The 24,651-nt window shown below is 35.2% G+C and overlaps 1 protein-coding gene across 1 annotated transcript in view; it reads right to left on the bottom strand.

Moving 5' to 3' along the window:
* Positions 1-1,288: 1,288 nt before the first annotated feature.
* LOC110371402 (uncharacterized) overlaps positions 1,289-24,651 on the bottom strand; it is a 36,128-nt gene continuing 12,765 nt past the window's right edge. The window contains exons 18-41 of the mRNA XM_064041643.1: positions 21,584-21,681; positions 19,117-19,208; positions 18,726-18,843; positions 17,771-17,890; positions 17,162-17,260; positions 16,597-16,704; positions 15,770-15,865; positions 15,553-15,641; positions 14,364-14,487; positions 9,717-9,911; positions 9,584-9,643; positions 8,836-9,064; positions 8,579-8,632; positions 7,852-8,003; positions 6,650-6,769; positions 5,646-5,861; positions 5,005-5,079; positions 4,620-4,815; positions 4,158-4,232; positions 3,635-3,759; positions 2,713-2,865; positions 2,270-2,403; positions 1,764-1,881; positions 1,289-1,417 (exon numbers count right to left, since the gene is read on the bottom strand). Of these exons, the coding sequence (XP_063897713.1) occupies positions 1,289-1,417; positions 1,764-1,881; positions 2,270-2,403; positions 2,713-2,865; positions 3,635-3,759; positions 4,158-4,232; positions 4,620-4,815; positions 5,005-5,079; positions 5,646-5,861; positions 6,650-6,769; positions 7,852-8,003; positions 8,579-8,632; positions 8,836-9,064; positions 9,584-9,643; positions 9,717-9,911; positions 14,364-14,487; positions 15,553-15,641; positions 15,770-15,865; positions 16,597-16,704; positions 17,162-17,260; positions 17,771-17,890; positions 18,726-18,843; positions 19,117-19,208; positions 21,584-21,681 (2,975 nt within the window). The remainder of the gene's footprint in view (positions 1,418-1,763; positions 1,882-2,269; positions 2,404-2,712; positions 2,866-3,634; positions 3,760-4,157; positions 4,233-4,619; positions 4,816-5,004; positions 5,080-5,645; positions 5,862-6,649; positions 6,770-7,851; positions 8,004-8,578; positions 8,633-8,835; positions 9,065-9,583; positions 9,644-9,716; positions 9,912-14,363; positions 14,488-15,552; positions 15,642-15,769; positions 15,866-16,596; positions 16,705-17,161; positions 17,261-17,770; positions 17,891-18,725; positions 18,844-19,116; positions 19,209-21,583; positions 21,682-24,651) is intronic.

Raw genomic sequence — 24,651 nt, 5'->3', positions numbered from 1 at the left:
ACATATTGTTCTTTAGATATGTTTGTTATAATATGTTTCTTTTTCTTGTCGTGTGTTGTATTATTAACATCCACCATATTAGCAGCTAGCATCAGTCTTATCATTAAGGTTGTAAAGTCAGGAGACGATGTTAACATATGTAGTACATAGGACGACTCAGTATTGCTCCTCAAGAGGTGCTGAGAAAATGACTTTTGTCAAATCAGATGACGATTGTGTTTCCGTAGTTAGCCTCCACAAACTATTTACATTATAATAAAGTGTATCTCAAACAATGTAAGATGTCTAATAACTGAGTTAAAAATTATTACATTGACGACATAAGTATGCCTCTTAATGAATTTGCATATATGGATGACATACTTGTATGTCGCTTCAATTTTTATCGTTACTCGGATCGGACAGCTAATTGAGGCAAGCCCTATAGTTTTTATTATTCTTCACGTAAATACCTTTCTAATGATATATCATACGTTACTGTTGGAGCGGGTACCAAATCCCATAAAAAGTGCCCATTGTCCTTTGACCGTTACTTGTACTTTAGACATTACTTTGACTTTTACTTTTGATGAAGAAACTGGCCGTAAGTTATAAAGAAAAATACAGATTTCGTGTGACAAAAAATAACTCAAATCAATTTCACTTACTTGAAAGTCCTTGATTCTTCAGCATATCAATAAGTTCCCTCGTGACCTTCTCATACGCTGTTAAAGCATACTTGTTAGAATACGCCAGTTGTATGGACGCAGCCACCACGATCGCTGCTAACATTTTACCGCAGACGAGAACTACGGCCAGTATGCTCATGGGCAAGACCTCTTCGATGGAAAACTCGTCACTACCAGTCGTGGTCAGCATGGCTACTATCACGTAGAATGACGTCACATAGTCCCAGCGGAGTTGCGGCGTCTCTCTGTGATGGAAATTGGTCACAGGCTCAGATTACAAGTCACTATATGTGTATATGTTTATGCTTATGTGCATCAGTTGTAATAAATACATTAGGTATTGATTTGTAATCCTATATGTACCAATTCTAAATACACTGTTGTTAAATTAATTTCCATTAGTATATAGAAATCCAATAAGACAATGGTATGCTCAATAATTTAGATTAGTATGAGCTAAATTAAGATGAACCAAATTTGGCTCCCTTCATAGTTGGGGGTAACCAGGTCTCATTGTTTAAGATTACCGTTTTGAACATTCTCACTGCTTAGAACGGTCCTACTTTATTGAGGAAATCTTTACACATAAAAAAAGGATTTAGGACTTTGATTTTTTTAACTTACTCATCTATAAGATGAACCTTGAGTGTCCGAATCATGCTGATAGGGGATGTTCCAATCATTGCCACCAGCCATAAGCAGGCAAATGTGTGGATCACTATGACGACTCCTATTATTGTCATCGCCGCCTGTGCACAGTTAAGTTATATTCGTATTAGTTAAATTATCAAAATCTTTATTTCATTGGGGCTTGTATTAATCACATAGCATTGAAAAAAGTCCTGAATTGTAGATATAATTTTCTATATTTATATTTTCAATCATAAGTCTAGACTTACTGATATTATATAGTTGATGAGTTTGTATGGTCAGTGAGAGGAACTTAGATTCTACTGGACCAATTTAAAAAGTTACTTATTATCCAGGTCTTAAGAGTAGTACCTACAGAACGAGGAAGAAACCCCTGCTGGTAGCTACATAGTTGTAACAATAAGGAGAAATAAATAGAACTTAGCAATAAAAGTGTAAAAGTACCTGAAGCGTGGTAAGGTTATTGGTGAGTTCGCGAGACGTATCCCGATAGAATTCAAACAAATACTTCAGTCTTAGAAGCTTGATCGCGCGTAAATAATGCACAGCTTTCACGGTATTCCTGGAATACCCACCAAAAATATGTTCATTCCATATTTAGTATCAACTACGTGCTCATGGCTAGAGGTGTGTAAAATCTTACTGTACCGAAAATACTATGAATATGAACAATGTCTTTTAAGTATTTTCAGTTAATTCGAACAATTTTAATAAGATGATTGTAATGTGGAATCAGGTTACTGTTTATTTGGCATGTTCTAAATGCCCTCAGCCATAATGATTGTAATAATTGATTAAAGTTGTCTCAAAAGGGCTTCAGCGTGTTGGCTTCGGCCCCACGTTCGCCCTCCAAAAATTCGGGTCTCTGTAGTGCCGTGGTCTGGTCGAGTCATACAAAATTATTAATTCCAATAAAATTTTACCTAATAAGAAACAATGAAACAACTCACGGAAAACAAAAGCCGAGGAATTCCAGGGGGAAATTGGCTACCACGTCGGAGCACACCCAGAATCTATGCTTTAAATATCTGTGGCGAGTCTTAGGGCCCTCCAGTACGAGCTCCCCGTGTTTGCTCACGTACCCCTATGCAGTTATGGTCACTTTATTTCACATTTGTACTGTTAAACTAAAACTAAAATATTGTCAAAAGAATCAAATTCCATGTCAACTTTTTTTCAACAAAAGCTAACCTATACGTAAAAAGGGCCTTTAAAAGTACTAGAAATAATCTCAAGCTTGGTTGAAAATCAGTTACAGAAAGGTTGACTCAGATATAACGTTCGAACTTTTTTTTTAAAGAAACAATAAAATTAATCATTATTTTAAATATTGTATATAAAATATTGTACTTAGTAGTCAAAACTCTCTCAAAGTCAATAACATAATGCTTACCTGATGCATAGTGAGATAAATCTTGCCATAGAAGTAAATGTCCAACAGGGCATGTGCCCAGAGGAAAAAGTAGCAGTCATTTAGAGTTACCAGGTCATACAGACCGATCACATAATGTATTGTTACAATCGTACAGGATAAGTAGCCGTAACTCTGAAACAAATTGTTGTAGCATAAATAATAATACTTCATTTAAAACCTCATTACTTTGTGTCACTTCCTAGCTTTTCCTGACATTTTCCTAGCATCGTCATCTACTAGATAGAAAGCCTAATTTCACAAGCGTCGGATGTAGTGTAAAAGGCTACACGCACTTACAAGTCTTATTGTACCCTTGTCCTTTCACTCACATCAAATGGTTCAGCGAACTTACTCGGAAAGCCTATGTTACTTAAAGAATAAAATAAAGGTTCCTACAAAATGTAAGTAGGCACAACTATCATTATCTCAAGTAACTCCCTACATTTTTGGTAGGTATTTAACTACGTTATTTTCACAGAACTTCGAACAGGTGTTATGTACCGGCGGCAACAAGTTTCAGTGAAAATGTGAACCTAATATTGTACCCAACACTGAAATTGTTCCAAGAAATGTAAGCTAGAACTACCTGTTACTCTAGGTATAGGAAAAGAGGAGATAAATAATATGAGTAGTATTCGCAAAGTGTGTAACTGAAACATCATAGTTTTCTGCATTTAGGGCTAGCACACTCAATCAAATGTCAATCAGCAACGTTTGATTTACGCCTTACACGCTCGCCCAGTTTCCACTGAGCTCGTGTTTTCGAGGCCAACGAACATAAATCAGTCATAACGGTGGCACTTACAAGCACACCCACACAAGCCGTATTCGACCAAAGTCACAAACAAACAAACACCCGGTTGGTAAGCCACAAGTCCTCATTAGGGCGGTATCAATTTACCTGAAACATGAACGTTCCGGGACGCAGCAGATTAGAGGCGTGCGAGTAGCTGTGAAACGTGGACACACTCGCAGACGACTTCGACTGGCTCACGTTAGACTGTGACACGCTCATCGGAACTGTCCCTACGGATTAGGAACACGATAGTTTGATGACAACCCTGTTTGAACGCAAAGGAAAATGCTCCCTTTAGGTAGCCTGTTATCTTGGTAAACGGACACCCTTATGTGGCGTTATGTTGCAGATGTTGAAAGTCTTTGCTGTCTGTTTTATTGTAGCTATTGTATGGCCTTGTACACTATCAAACACCATACTTCCTACTCTTGGAAACAATATTATTTGTCTGTATTATTGTGAATAGACTAGGCAAAAGGTGCTATTTAGAAGCGCTCAGCAGCCGCGCGAGTCAATCGCGTGCTTCGAAAGCGGTTTCATACACTCCCATACTATTTTTGCGTTGGTCAGGGACACGCGCGGCTGTCGAGAGTATCGGAACCTACCTCCGAAGGGTGGCTTAACACACCTGATATATCAAATCTACTGGATCCACTTCTAGAATCGGCGCCCGACTCTATCGATGAAAGGTCAAATGTCGATTCTGCAAAATAAGAAAATATATTTATATATCTGTCGTAAATACTTATAATTTGTACTTTTATCTTGAGTTCTTTTCGATACAATAATCCGGTGAAGAAAGTTATTAATCTCCAGTTCATTGATAAAGTTACAGTTAATCCGAAAGCCTATTTTGTCTCATCTTCTCCGACACTGCCGCAGACACTTTTAAAAGTTAATTTAGGTACCTACTTTTTCTAACCTATAACGACGTGGCAGAAATACCTATTAAGTATTGGTAAAAATATTTAGACACAGCACTTTATTTTAAAGTTTTGAACCTAAACTTATCGGATTAATTTTCATAATATTCGAGACCAAAATCAAACATATTAATGCTTAACCTACAAGATACGTAAGACCACTTTACCGTCTGAAGATTCATCATCATCATTATCCATGTTAATAGGCAAGATGTAATCTCTAGACATTTCGAAAGCCTTGTTCAAAGGGTCCTGAATCTTGGGATAATATTTGACCAAGTTGAAGAAAGTCACACTTGGGATAACTAGTAAATCGAGGCTCCGACTCGCGTATATCGTCACTTCGGAACATGATGTTGGTTGCTGAAAAATTTATGAAAATATTCTACAGTTTATACATATTCATACTTTTGGGTTAACAGAAAGTTTTTCTTATTACAAGCAAGAAAGATGTGTTACCGAAATGTAAATATAAATTTTGGAGAAGCCAGCTAAAATGTATACAGCTGTAGCGTCATACTAAAGTTAAATTTTAAGTGAATTTAAACTTACACCAGTAAAATTCCCAAACATTCCACCTGGACCCATGCATGTTATCATTTCATTATATGACGTCAAAACATCAACCTGTAAAATATATTTTATATAATACGCAAATCTAAAAATACACGTTAAAATATGCCTACGACATAAAAAGCTCATAAAATGGGTACATGCCCAAAAAAATGTATTGTCAACGATCGCTAAAAGGGTCAGGGGTCCTTCGAACATAACATGACGTATGTACATCCCTGTCCGTGTTTACAATACAAACTTAGTGAGATGCGCAAAAACGGAATAATCAAAAAAACCCTTCCTTATTGTTCCTGTTCAGTGAGCCGGTACACATCTCCGGGATACATACAGTCCCCGATCATTTACCTCGAGCAATATTTGACTTGAAAGATTGACTGTGGACACAGACTTGTGTGCGTAATAAAAAATATCTATGAATACAAATAAGATACGTATAACTTTTTCACGGTTTTCCGATTTGGGGCGATGGGTTTTGAAAATGTGATGTATTAGGGCTAACAAGTATGTAAAGCATGAGTTTCTGCTGCCATAAAATATATTGTACATGTATCATAATAAAGATTCCTCGAACTCATTATAACTTAATCGTAGTTTATTTTATTACTATTTGACGTTACCTTTCCCCGATAAATGATATAAATGTAAGGTTGTATGTCCCTGCACTGTATGACGGTGTCCCCCTTGAGGAGGTACATCTCGTTGACGTGCTGCGTGAAGACCCTGATGAATGACCTCTCCACCTTGCCGAACAGGGGCACTTCCCTCAGAGCACGCTCGTACATGAATACTAATGTGTCTTCCATTAGCGCCGAGTTTAGGCGACGACATATTCTCTAAAAAATCATAGAAGTTTATTAACTGACGTTTATAAAAGGAGGTCCTGAATTTGACCTGTGTATTGTAACATACAGTTTGTTGTTGTGTCAGATTTAGCTGAACCCATTTTATTAATTAAAATAATTTCTGAACATTTAAAATATACAATTTCTAAAAAGGAAAAGTTCCCGAATTTTAATGAAACAATACAAGGAAAAGCCCCTCTTTTAAACAAAAGCTCCATGTCGCCCGCAACAGTGCAATGAGACAGGACAGATTACTCAAGTATTAATGAAATAATATATCATCGTGACCCAGGATCTAATTTAGTGACAAAATGATGGAGCGACATCGCTGTCCGCACCTGTCACCACTAAATACCACCTGCGGCACTACTGATAGAATCTAGATACATTTAGCGGACTCAGCATTGGTTTTACGACATACTTTGAACAAAGATATTTGGTATTCTTGCTGACCTTTGCAAAAGAATATGTAGAATTTTTAAACTGAGAATTTACTGAACCCACAAAAATATTTAAAAGAAAATCAGAATGTGTATTATCCCGTTTGTGTTGGAACGTGATAAAAATGCAAAATTGAAACAAACACAAACATAAAAACTGTTTCACCACAGCACCCGTCAGCGTTTCACCAGAATTAATGTACTTTCCGTAAAAAGTGCATAACGCAATATTTTACGACTACGTGACCAGTGAAATACTTGGTGTTTGTTCTGTTCACAATTTGGTAGAACATTCAGTTCGCTGCACAACGTGAACACGAGGCATTTATTATGACTTACCTGAGGATTACTGCCGTTCGTCCTCATCCACACATATTCAAAATATTTCAACGATTTCACCGTGAGCATCGGATCCACATTCTGCTGGTACAGAAAGTTGGCTAGATCCCTTGTTTTTTCCTATAAAACAAACGGGGACTTTGCTCGTTAAAACTAATATAATTACTGTACTGGAACTGCGAAGTCGTAATATTTTTAATGACGGAACTTTAGCCGTAATACATAGAGCTAGACTGCCAGTATGGTCTATCTCGGCTGTTAATTAGGTTTTGTTCATTGTTACATGCCGCTGTTTAAAATAAAATTATCTCATGCGTGTGTTTGACGTTCGTAGGTACAGATATTTATAAGCAAACTCATGTTATGTAGTGGGTAGTTTCGTTTACGTCATGTAAATAAATAATATCAGTTTTTCCCTCCCAGCAATTGAACCGTTATTGGAAATTGATTTCCTTTCATATTCGGTTTATTAACTTTATAGATATTTGATCGGCTTACAACGAAATTGAAATATTGCTTACACTGTAATAAGGAACAATTCGAAATGAGTATCCTCTTAAAGTACGTATTGTAATTTATAAGAGTCAGGTCATCCAAAGAGAAAATGATTGGCGTAAATTAACCTTACGTTTAATTATTTTTTTATAGAACTTTAAGATAATAAAAGTTATATTCATACGTTCAGTGAAAGGCGAAATGAAATGGCTTGAAATGTGTTCAGTATTCTGTGGCTTTAAGTGGCATCCTAAAAGCTATAACTTTTTATTTGATACTAACAATAGCGTCCGCCTGTTAATGTTCTAGACGGTATCCTTCGCTAAAGTTCCCCACAAAGGGCGATAATGGGAACAGTAACGTAGAACATATTCTAAAGTAATCATTATTTTTGATCATTCCCAAATTCAACGTAATCATAACATGAACGTAAGTGAGAATAAGTAAATATCAAAAGTAATAGTTCCAATTATTGAAGCGAGAAATATAATTTATGTTTATGTATAAAATGTGTTGTGAACGGTTGTATGTGTATCTTGATCAAATTAAGATTATCTATATCGATCACTTCATGCTTATAAAGCCATTCGGAATTCCCAGTTACGATCATAAATGCAAAAGTGAGTAAGTACAGTAGCGTAAAATTGTAGGTAAGTATATACATAGATACATCGTGCACTATGGAGAACACTGAAGAAAATACTCACATTATGTTCCAACAAGGCTTGTGCGGCTGTCGACCGCGTAGACGCGACATACCCATACATGAAGGCAAAGTACATGAAGCCAACGATCTGCAGACACATCATCAGCCAGAAGTCTACCGTGTTAGGCATACTGATCGGAGTGCAGCCCAAACCTAGGAATAAATCATAGTGAGATTTCAGGCCAAAGTATATAAACTTGGATATTATCGCGCCGAATGTGAAAAAACTACCTACATACATTGTATCAAAAGGCTATTTATAAACTAAATTAACTTAATATTTTGTTAAGCCTTATTTGTTTTGTTTATAATAATGAGGTAGCCCAAGTCCCCAGCTGTAATTCAAAGGCAATTAGGCGCAATGTACAAGTATTTCAGGCGATTAAATAGGTAATTATTTTAATTGTGGGTTAACCTATACCACGAACATTATACGGCGCTACGAATTTCGGCTTCCCCAAAAACAAAGAGCCTGGTAGCCTAAAATTACTTTGATCAATTTTTATACCGAAAGCTTCTACAAAAGATTTTTTCAGGCTTCACTTTCCGTTATTTAATAGACTTATAACTTTCCGTTGCCTCCGATCCTCCGATAAATTACGAAGCTTAATGAATTATCCGAAACTTGTTAAACCAATAATAAATTTCGACCCTGTGGTTGACACTCCCCGAAACATTGGGGCCATATATTACCTGTAGCCGTAGTATCAATTACTAGAAGTACTCACCCACAAATATCTCGTAAACCCAGTAGAACGTGTATACGTATTCAGTAACCGCATCTGGGACAAACAAAGTAGTATGACCACACGTTCGTACAAAGATATAGATAAATTCTTAATGATAATGATGAAAAATCTGGGACGAAAGACATTCAGTTTTACCTTAGCTAAGATAAGCTTGAAAGTTTGAACATTTATAACAATTTTCCTGTGAGTAATTTAGGGAAACAATGAATGAACAAAAGAAATAAAATTCCACTTACATCTCTGCTCATGTTTAACACTAGAAATGATGAATATCTTCGTACAATTGACTAATATGTAACGCGACTCTGGAGGCAAGTAGGGTTCACACGCGTTCACGAAAATGAACGCAGTTACAAAGTTCACAATTGTCAAGGCTATAGGCAAGAACTTCAACAACACTATGGCTGGATTTACTCGCATTATATCACTCTCCCAGTACGCGAAAGCACCTGTTATTCTAGTCACCTGAACAAAAGAAATGTTCTCTCTGAATACTATTGTGTGACGATCCGTACTATACAGCTATAGAATCTAGATAACGCTTTTGTTATTTCGTTGTTCACTGTATTCTTTCAAAACTTTCAGGTATTGCCTAGGTGTGTAATCCATTTTCCATTAGGCTTTCATGAATTGTATTACCTGGTAACTTCAGAAAAGGCACATTTACCAAGTAATTGCAATCATCATGTTTCCGTTTACTCGTAAAATGGATTTCGGCGAATCAACGCAAAATGCAATGGAAACATATTTCCGGACTATAATGTGAGGTTTCGAGAAACTCTTTTACCCCTTTACCAGCCTCCTTCGGTATGTACAAATCGATCGAATGACTTGACATGTTTACTGGTAGGTATCTATTGATAAAAGGGTCATAACTTACAATTGTCGACTATTTGGGTACGTACAACAGATACGCCCTTTCAACGTCATGAGTAACGACCGCCTCTTTGCTTACAAAGGTATCTTAGGTATAAAAATACTTACCAAAAGCATTCGATTCAATCTGTACAAATCCATATCTGAATTGTCATTTACTATTCTGAACTGGAATACAAAGTACCATTATGTATAATTTGTTTTTTATATAAAACAAAAGTACAATTTAATGAGTACTCACGACTTCTTCAACTGGGAAGACACTAATGATGTCCATTAAGAAGGAATGGCTCAAATATCGGGACACTGTCAGGAGTGGGTGTGTGACGAGCAACGATTTCTCATTGTAGTACGCAACATACGCCATTATGACTATGTCTATGTATAAGACGACGTCCGCATAATTGTATAGTCCACTGTGTTTGTGTTGTTTCGTCTGAAAATATTGAAAAACTTATTGCCGTCATATATATGTTCTACAACATTATATTTCAGTATACACACATAGGTTATGTGATTGATACACGTGTAGTTTTCTATATGGATACTTGTTCAGTCAATGGGCAGATATGAGAGTATCCTCACAACGTAATGAATAGCCTTATGGCAGATTTATCAAACATATGCATAAGTAGATTTCTCAGAAATCAAATAATATGCAATGTGGCGAGTTTTTCCCTTCTTGGGCTAGTTATGAACACCTCATTGGACACAGAGAAATGTCTCTAGAGAATACTCGAATCAGTTCGTGCTTCACGCAAGTTTCCAATAATGTAATAAAAACTAGGAGCACTCGCGACATTATTCATAGAACTAACTTACATACATCTCTCCGACTCAGAGTAATACCGACTGACCTTCAGTTTTAACAGCAAAGTTTTAACAGTTTTAACTTTGTAGTTTTCATCATCACCATCATAGTTTACTTGTATTTAAAAAAACATTGTCAGTTCGGGTCCCCCCTTTATGGCAGAACTTTTTATGGCATAATCTTATTTTGCGGTTTGTTCCCACTAGTTCTACTGCTTAGTTCTACCGTAGAACTAATGGGAACTTTTTTTCCCACTAGTTCTACTATTTGAGGTGTAACAAAATAGTAGAACTAGTGGGAATTATGGTTTTTATTGGTATTCCCTAGTTCCACTGAACATTTGCAGTAGAACTAATGGGACATTTTGTTCTACTAGACAGAAGAAGTACAGTCGACGGCCTGGGTGACATCTCGCCGTGTCCGTGATTATCTGTAGTTGTGATTTTTATCAGAGCTCAAAATCGATAGCAATCAGAATAACTTAGATTTTTTTCATGAATTTCAACAAAAATTAAATGTTTTTCTTTATAAAAGTACTAGGACAGCAGAAATGAAGAGGAGCTAGATGGTGTTTAAAATCAGACATTGATATTCATCTACAAAACTACTAATTAAAAGACATTGTTTATAATAATACACATTGAATGGGAATGTATGTATACAATAACGCAAAAATAACTTTGAAGAGACTGGCTATTTGAACTGCAGCCGTAGAATTTAGGCAAAAAAATATCAAATAAAAATAATCGTTTGAAAAAACACGCTTAAAAAATTACAAAGTAATTCGGACATTTACCGTCGTACTTTTAATAGTCTGTTGAACACTTGTCTAAAAATGTCAAAGGACGTTGAACTAAAGTCCCCTTTGTTGACACACTATTTTTACACTACACTACTTTTTACAAACATAACACTCAATCAAACTAACAAAATCAAAAATCAAAATCAAAAAATCTAAAATCATTTATTCAAACTTGGCTGTAAGACAGCACTTTTTGAACGTCAGGAATTTACAATAGACAGCCCCCAAAACGCCGAGCCTTCACCATTTCCTATGTGTTTTGCTGGAAAGAAGAAGTGGCGCAACAAACTCCCCAGCACAGTGGCGTAGCGTGGGTATCTGCCGCCCGGGGCAGTTGTCGATTTTGCCGCCCCTTCCCGTGTATTTTTTTTTAACAAGTGTTACTGGCCGTTTGTCATTTTTAACCGACTTCAAAGAAAGGGACTTTTTTTTGTATCGACGTTAAAAATCATCAAATGACCCTTCCCGCTGTGGGTTAGCAGCGGTGAGGGAGTGTCAGACTCTTACTGACCAAAACCGTCGTGTTCCGTCGAAGGCTTTATGTTCCAGAGCCGCGGTAACTCTTTCGAACAACCCGCAGCCCTGGCAGAAGGGGGAGGTTCTCAAGTAGACTTTTCTTTTATATCTTTGTTACTTGATTTCTTGAAGGTTTAAAATTCTTTGAGGTACGCAACGCAGGCTAGCGAAGTAGGTACCTATAAGTATATATAAAATTGAAATGTAGGTACTTATAAGTATATATAAAAGCGGGGCTACTTTAAACTGTTTAACAAATTAATTTAATTTACGGGACTAAGACTTAAACTAGTTTCCATGGAACTATACCTAAGCGTAAAATTTGGCCTTGTATCTAGGTAGGTATTGCTTATAGCATTCAAGTTTATCTAAACCAGTGGTTCTTAACCTTTTAGTCATGAGGGACCACTTTAACGAAAGTTTGTCTTGTCGGGGACCACCTCATCGGTTTACCTAAATTAGCACTCTGCTAAACGCATGTCGGCAGTTGTGTGGATAGGCAAATGCAAATAAAGAAAAGTTGCCTATGTAGTTTCCAAATGCGCGAGCGAAGCGAGCGCGAAATTTTTATCGGACTTAAACCAAATATTACGTAAACTTTAGCCCAAACGTACTTAACTTTTTGTTTGTTGGCAGATGCAAAAATAAGGGCATATCGTTTTTGAATACGCGAGCGAAGCGAGCGCGAAATTTTTATCGGACTTAAAACAAAAATTACGTAAAATTTTGCCCAAACGTACTTAACTTTTTGTTTGTTGACAAAAGCAAAAACAAGGGCCATAATATAGTTTCTGAATACGCGAGCGAAGCGAGCGCGAAATTTTTATCGGACTTAAACCAAATATTACGTAAAATTTAGCCCAAACGTACTTAACTTTTTGTTTGTTGACAAATGCTAAATTAAGCGCATACAGTTTCTGAACACGCGAGCGAAGCGAGCGCGAAATTTTATTTATTTTTTATTTAAAACTCAAAACCAAAATTACGTAAAATGTAGTGTCACGTGTGTTTTAAGTACCAAATTTTAACAATAATTAATTTTAAGTTTAAAAAGTTTCAACTTTCTTATTTAGTGTTTTGTTATTGTTAGACAGTTTTATGTAGCGGCGCAGATACTAGTTGCGATTTTTTTTTAATTGAGTAAATTTTGCCGCCCCCTAAAAGCTGCCGCCCGGGGAATGTGCCCCTTGCCCCCACGCTACGCCACTGCCCCAGCAACACATGTCTGTCTGTCTGTAGGTTAGAAGAACCTTTTAACTAAACTAACTTTAGTGTGTTTTTTTTTAATCAATGTGTCAAACGATGGTGGTGTTTAAACATCAAAAGAACAAAAAGATTAACTAGCTCCTCTTCATTTCTGCTATCCTAGTACTTTTATAAAGAAAAACGTTAGATTTTTGCTGAAAGTAATGAAAAAAATCTAAGTTATTCTGACTGCTATCGATTTTGAGCTCTAAAAAAAATCGCAACTATCGGCCGTCGACTGTACTTCTTCTGTCAAGTAGAACAAAATTATGTCCCATTAGTTCTACTGCCAATGTTCAGTAGAACTAGTGGGAATACCAATAAAAACCATAATTCCCACTAGTTCTACTATTTTGTTACACCTCAAATAGTAGAACTAGTGGGAAAAAAAGTTCCCATTAGTTCTACGGTAGAACTAAGCAGTAGAACTAGTGGGAACAAACCTATTTTGCATACCAACAGTTGGCATAACCTTCATTTCGCAGAAAATCGTGTGGCATACACTCATTTCGCATAATTTAAAAACGCATAATTTTGGCAAGCAGAATTATCTTTAGGCATAAATTTCATATTCATAATACTTAAATAGTAGAAACATCATTTAGCAGAAAGTTGTCAGTCAGAATTTCCTTTTGGCATACATCTCGTATAGTCATCAAGCATGCAAGCAAGCATGCAGAATGCAAGCAGGCATGCAGTATGGAAGTAAGCATGCAACATGGAGCAAGCATGGCTTCTGTCACGGCTCCGGCGCTGCGGGGCTCCGGCGGTACCATGCGAGCTTATCGTCGCAGATGGTTTTCACGCTCACCACCGCAGCTTCGGCTTACTGGCCGGCGAGCCGGCCAGCCTCAGCCGCGTCGGCAAGCGTTAAAACTACCTGCGCCTCAGCTCGCAGGCCGCCTCGCCCCTCCGCGCCTACGCGGTTTTGAATTGCACTCTAGGGGTAGGGCAGACAAGACTACGTGGAGCCGGTTTTGCAGCGATTCGTTTTCGTTACTAGCTTCAATTTTTAATACAATGTTTTTTAATTGAAGGTTATAAATGGCAATTTGCTAAATAAATTGAATCTAAATTAAATTCTTCCATCTTCATAGTACGCCAAATGAGATTATACCAAATAATAGTTTCTCAAAATATACATTATGCGAAACGAAATAATGCGAAACTCTAACTATGCCAAAAGCAATTATGCGAAATAAAATTCTGCCATCTTAAAAGTATGCAACTGTAAATTCGGGCATATAAATATTCGGTGAAACAATAATTATGCTAAATATTTTTTATGCCTTAAAAACATTCCTTGAAAAAAAATTATGCCAAGTGTGTTATGCCAAATAAAATTCGGCCAAATAAAATTCTGCCAGATAGAAGGAACCCTGTCAGTTCAACAGTACAGCTGTCAGTTTTACGCGCTCACGAATAATTTTAACTGTACAGTCGAACTGTGTTAAAATGTACTACGAATATGAAGATCTGTAGCCAGCATAAAACAATAAAACAGAGCAACTTACAGCAATATCGTACGGCACAGTGAATATGTAGTACAAGGCGACTACGAAGCGCACGCCACACCAGAACTTCAAGAACATTCCATGGGGAGTAATGCATCCCGGCATGAAGATATACCTGAGGTGTCTGGAAACACGAGTTATCAGATCCCGGCGACGGGAATACACACATGAATCATATTTTTAAATTGTGTTACTACAGCTACAATAAGTTACGTTTATGCAAGTGTTTAGGGAAGTTCTGTGCCACAGACACACGAAGTCCTAGACAAGCACAGTATGAAAAAAATATATAAACTAATTCAGGTTTTTTCTTCTATAATTTTGTAAACGTAAATACCAAAACACATTAAAGATTACAATACTAGCGCTTGAATTTTTTTTATCGATGTATGGTAGTTTCTGCCCCGTATCCTAGTCTAACTCGTGCTTAGTGATGGACAAAAATCGGCATCCAACACTACCGGGTACTTTATTTAAAATCACATTTTTAGATTAACCCAACAATGCAATCAAAATCAAAAAGCATTTATTCAAAGTAGGCAGGCCGCAGCAATGGACGCTTTAAGCTCTTGTCACAGTGGTAAAAGTATCTGTCGTGACAGGCCGTAGCGCTCAGATCACCTTTGATTACTGTTGGTGCAATATATAGAGGTACATATCCATTGGTGCAATGGTTTCCTTGTTTCCTTGTGATTGGCTTTTGTTTTCCAAAATCCCACACAAAGCGAAAATTGGTTTGTGTAATACTACTCTTTTATAAAAACAATACTCCTGTTACTTTCCGCGAACCTTACTTTTTACGCATGAACGGAGCTTATTCACACAACGTGATATAAATATTAAGCTTTTATAGGTAAGCCATAACCGCGCGAATAAATGAGGCAATTTGTTATGGATGTGTTTCCAAGGTAAGATATTATAGTTTCGTATCAAAATAATATTCTTCACAGAATATAATATAAAGGTAGGTACTTCTTCTTACGAAGAAAAGATTTTCTTCAAAATTTCTTCTCAACTAACAATAGCTTCTTAATTAAATTTTAAAATTGTTAAGATCTTTTCAATTAATAATGAATTGTTCCCAATAAAGCTTGTTATAAGAAGTACGTCTGTTGTGTACGAAACAGCATTGTTCTTGAATAATAGGGCTAATTAATGTTATAAATTGTAGCACAAAAGGTTTGCATACCTCAGTACGCCTAACTTGTCGAATGTCTTCACGTAGTGGGCCCTCGCTTCTCTACCTGTGAGTACTACGAAACTTTCCTTTATCTCTTGCTACAAAACAAACAATTTTTTTACTAATAAAACTATTACGATAGCTTGGTTTACTGATGCGATATGTATTGGCTAGTTATGGTGGTAGTCCTTCGTAAAACGAGCTTACAATATGCTAGAGAACTTACTGCAATCCTGTTAGTTTTAACATCAATTCGACCAGTTAGAGGCTTTGCGTCTTCAAATTCCACAGCCTTGGCTTTTACTTCAGGGTCTTCCAAAACCTGTTGAAAGTACAACATTATATAAAATGTTAATATAATGGCAAATTTTAATAGTGCGTTCATTAACGCAGTATTATAGTGATGTCCTACAATTTGATGACACAAATTCCGATAGCTGCACCGCAATTAAATTAAAACCGCCAATTCAATTGCACCGCAAACATGAGTAGTAATGATGTTCGAAACCGTTTACGTAACACCTATCCCGGGTTTTCTCAGCTAAAATTAAATTTCAAAATATTGACTAACATGAAAGAAATGTACGTTTACCCAAATATAGGAATACGCTTACGAATAGATGCAAAAGAAAATCGAGTGGGCGAGTAATCGATGAGGAAAATCAAATTGCAAACGTTAAATGAGTTTGCACTGAAATAGTACTCGGTGTGAGGGGATTTTAAAATATCGTAGTTGTAGGTAATATACTGCGACTTTAATCGGTACATGTCATTTAGGTAAAACTAAGTCTAATTTTGGATTTCATTAGATAGTTTTACGACTAACTACTTACTCCTAATAAATATTTTTTTCTGTTATAGTGCTTCCAAGTAAATTCTCTGTTTTGTAATGTTATGGTTAGAACCCACCTTTACCCACACACACACACACATACTATAGATGAAATAAAACCATTGTAGAACAACACCAGACCAGACACAAATACATCAGACACAGCCGCGGCCACACAAAGGTTCTCATCTGTTGTGTACGATATTAAATGCATGAATCACCGTGATAATGGGGTGACTAATGTCTGGGAACGTGCCCCAGCACTGCACCAGCGCACTGTATTCCACATGCAGTAATATGCAGTTTGTCGACGTCACCACCGTGTATACCTGGACAAATTATTGTTTGGGTAATGTTAATGAAGGCTATAAAACAAAGGTAATGTTGCATTGTCTACTCTAAACGTATGCTTTTAAAACTGATTTCAAACTACTATTTCTGGCGACATTGAAAAGGTTAATCATTATAGTACGATAGTATCCTGATGGTAGTGATTAAATAAACATAAGAAAGCCAATTTTCAACTGTTTTATTTCTCCACTCTACTCGTGAACTTTACGCAGAAAACCTACTATAATCCTTTGGAGATCATTAAAACAATTACAAGTACAGCTTTTAATAATGCAGATGTATTATTGGTTAACGAAATAATATAATTCCATGTAAGATAAATCGCACAATGATTTCGTTTATTTTCAGAAATAAAACTTAATCCTCGATTCCAAGATACTGTAATAATGAAATACTGTACTGAGAATAAGAATTTATGGTGAAAGTAGTATTTACCTTTGGTAACCCAAATAGCATTTCCACAACGCCAAAATGTGTGCCAGGACCGATCGTCATATGTCTTTTTCCAAGATTGTTTAACAAGTTACAGTGACCCTGTTATTAAACGAATGATTAAAACTTTAAACTTGTAAGGTCTCAAAAATATTATAAAAATAAATATTCATAAAGACTAGACTTCGAAATTAAATCTCAGTCACGCCTACAACTTAATTCATTTACAGGTTAATATTTGTTTGAATAAAACTGCCAGCCTTAAGCTTATTAAAATATTTAAAAAGATATTTTTTTATTTGAAAAAACGCTTTAGATCTCAACTATTTTTAATATTAATTGTGATTGCCGTGAGTAACTAATTGCGTGACTCGATATTTTTTATAAACAGCTATCTGATTTTGTTATTTTTCTTAAAGACAATACAGACTCAATGACTCAAATCACAGCGTCAGATCAAGCTTGGGTTTAAAACCAAAAATACCGTTTTAAAACAAGGTTACGGAACAACATACGTACTTTTTGCAAGATATACATATATCGTGTCAGATCAAGCTTAGTTCAAAACCAAAAATACCGTTTAAAAATAAGGTTATACTAAAATGTACATACTTTTTGCAAGATATACATATCGCGGCCGATATCTGCAGCATGTTGCACGACCTCGTTATCAGGCAGTACCAGTTTCCTCGTATTGCTCGCCACGGTTTGAAGAAAGTCCCTGTTGTGCACCTAGCGACAGAATTAAATGCCCTATATCCGTCTTGGATGTTCTGTTTAATGCGACTCGCTTTTGTTCACAGTTTTAATCAAGATGAAGATGCTTGATGAGTTAGTAGATAGGAAAAGTAGGTGGATACTTCTTGAAATATATTTTTTTAATCGTTCTTTCTTTATCATCGTGGAATATAATACATAAGCTCATTTATCATTTACTGGCCAATGGAAAAGTCAAACGCTAAAGTTCTTACTAACTTCATACCGAATTTCATCTCAATCGTTTCGGCCGTTTTCTCACATAAACGAATAAAGTACGAGTAATAAAGTCAATATACGCTAAGGGTTATTACAGTGTATGAAAAATAACTGGTTATTCAGATGCGTGCTACATACAACTAGATTGCCTACTATAATTTAAATGAGAATCTCGGATTGTTCTCTAAGGATTAACTCGGATGTTATTGTTTTACGGCTCTAGTTTACAGATGGCTAGTAGTTCTAAGAAATAGATAAGATCGAAGTTCTCAAAGCGCGATTGTATTGCTCTTCTGAGATATTCCCAGTGGCTTCTAACCTGAGATTAAGTGCTATTTCAGGAACAGTTGAAAGATAAGCTGATGAAATTGGGAATAGAATCATGGATCATGGGGAAAAATATAATTAAGAAATGTGAATTTGTACCAGTTCTATTAACCAAAAAATATAGAAATATAGAAACGTCTTACAGTTGAATATAAAACCCTTCCATATAAAGGTAAAATCAAAATAATTTCTTATATTCAGCAAAAATTTTAAACAATGGTTAGCAAATGAGAGGCTTCTTATAGTAAATGCAGTACATACGTACCCGAAAAAGAGGGCAGAAACGCAATGTTTCCACCATTTCTATCGACAGTACTTCTTGTTGGATGTTTGTGGACATATCCTCGAATATTTCTTCAGTAGATACAGCATGGTTGTAGTACCTGTTGTAAAAGTGGTATTTTTTATCTTGTAAATAATACAATTGTATTAGATAGCTTGAGAAAATGCAAAATGAACCAACCCATGTAGGGATAAAAAATAGTATATAAAAATAGGATAAAAAATAGTAAGTAATAGAAACCTCTTAAAATATAAATAACTAGTTACCCAGTCTTTTTTCCTTTTTATAATATAAGTTAAGAATAAAGAATAGAGGATCTCCTTATGTAGCAAAATAGTTTTTTAGACATAAGTTTCTCAAATATCCCGCTTACCATTGCACACAGAAGAACTTTTTCACCCGCGCTTTGATTTTTCCACTAACGTGATTTACGGAGAGGAAATAAAACAACTCCCGCATGGATTCCTACGAAAGATGGATGCGAGTAATAAATAAAGCCAAGGAAAATATTTAGCTCGTAACATTATAATGAAGGTGAAAGAGTTTGTCATATAGGTTATACTAAAAAGAGTTTTTATAGCTGAAGATAATAAAGTAGAAAATCTAGATTGTTCGGCGAACCCATTTGATGGGGCAGGAAATATGAATAGGTAATACTGTTTAAGAGCGTGTACGTCAGCCGCGCGCCATTTGGCCTAAAATGGTACTTTTCAAACCACTGTTTCTCAGTAACTACTTATCCTATAACTATGTTATTTTTTAATAACGCAAGGTAATTTCACTATCTATATAGTTAATTGAACATAAATTTCAATTTGTGTAGTTTAAATACTTAAAACCCCTATAACGTAACAGATGTTTTATAAAATTCCCGTTCAGCGTCTATTTCGAAGCTTAAATTCATGTGAAAACAGTGGCAAATCTAATCATATTTATTTTTTTACTCATAGACGAAATCCCCATGCCTATAGTTAGTTGAAAACATTTTTTGATTTAGGTCTTTGTCTTTCAGAAAAAAAATATTTTAACAATGTGAAAAATTGTGAATTTCAAATGCTTTTTTTACCTATCTATCTTACTTAATTTAATATAACAATTATTTACTATAGTAATATAACTCTTTCTTTAAAACATAAACTTTATATTATAATTTAATCTCTCGTTTTTATTTTTTTATAAATTATTTAAAAACTACTATAAAACGCTGCACGCGACTCAACTCAAACCAGACCGCCGCAAGGCTTCACAGAGAGAGGACGTGTCGCTCCGTCACATCGCGTAGGGTGAATAACCTCTGCCGTGGATACCGAGAATAGAGTACATTTCAAGCGCGACCAACAAATCTTGATACATTACTATTTTATTTAAAGCTCAATTTTGAAGCATATTTTTTTATCGATTGAGTTGAAATTTTGTTTGAATGTTCAGTTTTAATGACAATGTATGATTCTATATCCAATATGGCGGTATACCCAAGATGGAGAAAAAAATGTTTTTAATGCATTCCTACGATATGGGTATCAAATGAAAGGGCTTGCTATGAATAACTCGAAAAAAAATGTGTCGCGAGTCTAAATCCAATATGGCGGACTCCTTAGGCTAGAAATCACTTATTGCAGATGTCTGTTACCAATCGAGCTATAATTTTTTTTTTCATTTTGGATGTACCCAAATTTTGACTTTTGATCTCGAATAACTTTTGAAGCATATAGGATAGATAACTTAAAACTTTATTTGCAATGGTAAACCCAAGCTTTAAAACCAATATTTGCTTTCCGGCAATTGTTGTTATTTGACCACAATTTTTCGGTCTGGATGGACTGGACCATTCATATAAACAATCAATTTTTCGAATCGGTCCAGGCGTCTTTGAGAAATCGAGAACAATCAAATTGAGAACAATCACAAAACAATCTAATTGAAACCTCCTCCTTTCTTTTTTTGAAATCGGTTAAAATACAGAAACTCTTAACATTGTCATTAATCATCAGTCGATTATTTAGTACTGTTGAAAATTGTATGTCAAATTGTATGTGATACAGAAAGTCCTCAAAACCAAGGTTATCATAGGTGCCCGAATTTTTTGCAAAAGAGTGTAAGTGTTAACGACTTATTTTTATGCTTTTATATTTTAGACATCCATAGACTTACACTATTTTCCCGCTATTAACTATTTACTAAATAATATATTTTTTGTTCTACCAGTTTCACTCGAAAGGATCAAAATGGTTTGTGTGACTATACGTGAAGTATGATAGGCACGCACACAGCCGCGACGCTAGTCTGCGCGGTTTTTTGCGTTGAATTACCTAAAGTTGACATCGCGCGCCGAGCGTACACGCTCTTAACACGAAAATGTTATAGGTACATACTTACTAAAACCAAGGACAAACGAACCCTGTATTATTAATCTAAGCTATATCTTATAAAAATAGGTACGATAGGTCTTATTACGAACGAATTGCTCAACCCAATATTTAAACAACAATAAAAAAATCCGGGTCATTGGACAGTCCAAATACAATTCCTATCATTCGGATTCATTGATTTAGAAGATTCCAATATTGCTCTTGTTTTTCGACACTGATTAAAATTTACGGTTAGTGACTACCTAAAAAAATGTTTCTTTTTTTACAATTTCGAATACCACAATATTGTTTTAATTAAAATTCATTAGGAGGTACCGTCCTAAATTCCGAAGGAACAATTGGAACAATATCGGAGCAACTTTAATCACGTTTTAATCATTAATTATCACTACACTGGCGACCGGAATTTGCACGTGAAAAGTAGGTACCTAATTAGATTTCAAGGTTTTTAATTAAAAAAACATTGCGTACCTTAAACTTCAACTTCCTTTGTGTCGCCAACAAGTAAGAAGCGCAAATCTTTGCAGTATAGTAGACGACCAGATAGGTTCCCAGTACGAAAAGCATTACTGTCTGAAACAACATTTCGGTACTTTAAAGTTAGTTGTTATTAGAGACTGAATTCCACCTATTATATATTCCCATAATTTATTCTTATAATTCTTCTGGAAGTGATTATAATTTTAATTTAATTTTGGCATAATTATTTTAATAAAGTGTCGTGTATTATTTTGTCAAATTGCCTATCTCTCAACAGTTTTATATACTAACCTTTTTTTATTTGACATTAGGTAAAGATATTTAAATAAAATAATTAACGCGTATGATATACCTGAGTACGTAGGACATAAAAGTACGTACGTAGTTTATTAGGTAGACTGGCGGTTCAGTAGCTACGTATAAAATTTGCATGTCTATAAAAGTGTCGCCACTTTATATCGCTAGCGGGGAGTCGGTTATCATGATACTCTCAGGATACATTTAGAATTTATAATTAAAATGCGTGGGTTGACCGCGGTTACCCGCCATAACTCCGACTTCATGTTTTATTTAAATTATGAACGTATAAAAACGCATCAGTACTAATCCGGGTGTGAATAAATTAGGGTTTAGTACACACGTGTCCATACTTATTGTCCAGAGATATGGCATATGTGACGGGAGAAATAATTTCGAACAATGAAAAGGGTAACATTTTGTATACCTATAAATTGTAACTGTTAATAAGCGAGACTGAAACGAAATAGGTGATTATTTTTAATTTCCTTCTCAATATTGTAGTATCTACTTGGTACGTTATAAAAAATAAATTCATGAGTAACAAAACACAATAACAATAAACCAATACGGCCAATATCTCGTAAATCTTACATGAGCGAAACCACAGGAAAAACATAGGCCTACTATAAATTGAACCCAACACCCCATAAAACTTTTTCTGCATTGAACAAAATTTCTCAGAAAAATATATGGTTATGGAGCCGGAGTTAATGGGAAACATACGTGGGATGAAATATGAAGTGTTTTTGTATGAACGTTCTTATTTTAACGATAGATTTCACTTGTTCTGAAGAGATCTGGATTATTTAGACTGAGATGTTAATAAATGTCGAAAACAATAGTTTTCAGTGTTTTGTTTTATCCTGTAATTAAAGGAATGTAGTCATAACATCTTTATAAACAACTTAGAATTACCTAAAGAAAACTTGTTAATTATAATTATATACTGGAATAGGAGAGAGGAGGAAGTATTCTATGAAAAACTAAAACAAGTACTTAAATATATAAATAAAAAATACCTACTACAAATTAAACGTAATAATAGGAGGCGATTTTAATATAAATGTACTACAGGATAATTTAAAAGCTAACCAATTTATAAATCTAATGCAAGAAAATAACTTTACTCAACACGTAAAAAGCGCTACGCGTATTACACCAAATACCGCAACATGTTTAGATCTAATATTCACTAACTTTAACCACAAAGACATGCACATAACTATAGACGACCTAGGCTTCTCTGACCACCACAGCACAGTCCTACATTTAAAAATACCAAAACAACCCAGTATAAATAATTGGTATATAAAGAAAAGGTTATATAATAATACAAACATATTAAAATTTAAACTGGAATTACAAAAACTAAATTGGAACGAAATACTTAAAACTGATTATAATATTAACACAAACTATAAAATATTTAACGACAAACTTACCTTAATCCTAAATAAGTGTATCCCATTAATAAAAATTAAACTTAAAACTAAATATAAGAAATACTGGCTCACTGCCGGTATAAAAAAATCTAGTATTAATAAAAGACTCTTAAAAATATTAGTAACAAAAACAAAAGATCCTACATTAACAAATTATTACAAAAAATACGAAAAAATACTGAAGAAAACTGTAACTACAGCTAAAAAACTACACTACAAAAATAAAATGACAAAATCGAATAATAAAGTAAAAACAATGTGGGGAATCATAAATGAACGCTCAAACAAAAAACGTAAAAGTGAGAAACATAACATATCATTACAAGTCGAGAATAAGTTAACGGCGAAACCGCAAGAAGTAGCCAATATTTTTAACAATTTCTTTGCCTCCATTGGTGGGAAAGCTACCACATCTACCGGCAGTACACCTAAAGGGCTACCGACAGCCTTAACTACACAAAATACACTATATCTTAACCCAGTTGATCCGTATGAAGTAAATATAATTATCAAAAACTTAAAGACCAAGAACAGCCACGGAATTGACGAACTTCCACCCAGTCTGATAAAACAGTGTGCTGATGAACTAACCTTGCCATTTTATATACTCCTAAATCAATCCTTTGAAGAAGGTGTCTTTCCTGACTTACTCAAAAAGGCACTCATTAAACCCATTTTCAAGAAAAACGATAAAACTGACCCCAACAATTACCGTCCAATTGCACTACTACCAACAGCATCAAAAATATTTGAAAAAGTTATGTGTAACCGTGTTTATGCTTTTTGCGAAAAATATAATATATTCAACGACAGCCAAAATGGATTTCGCAAGAACCGATCCACAGTTTTGGCTGTCTACAAGTATATCCAAGAAGCACTTAAAATTATTGACAACAAAAAATACGCTATTGGACTACTATTAGACATGACCAAAGCTTATGATAAAGTACAATTTGATATATTATTAAATAAACTCTACAACATAGGTATCCGTGGAAAAAGTTATGACTGGTTTACATCATATTTAAAAAACAGAGAACAAGTTGTTGAAATCGAACACTACAATACACAAACACAACACATTGAACTGATTAGATCACAAAACATACCTGTAAGCGCCTCCATACCGCAGGGAAGTGTTATAGGCTGCCTACTGTTCTTAATCTACATTAATGATCTCCCTAACTACATAAACGAACCAAGCGTATTATTTGCCGACGACATCTCTATTTTAACATCATGCAACAATAACCTAAATTTAAACCAAACCCTAAAATCTATACTTGACACTACAACACATTGGATGAGCGAACACAA

Source organism: Helicoverpa armigera, chromosome 2, assembly GCF_030705265.1.
Source record: "Helicoverpa armigera isolate CAAS_96S chromosome 2, ASM3070526v1, whole genome shotgun sequence".
Taxonomy (NCBI): Eukaryota; Metazoa; Arthropoda; class Insecta; order Lepidoptera; family Noctuidae; genus Helicoverpa; species Helicoverpa armigera.
The sequence above is the reverse complement of the archived record's forward strand: the minus strand, read 5'-3'. Positions and strand labels throughout refer to the sequence as shown.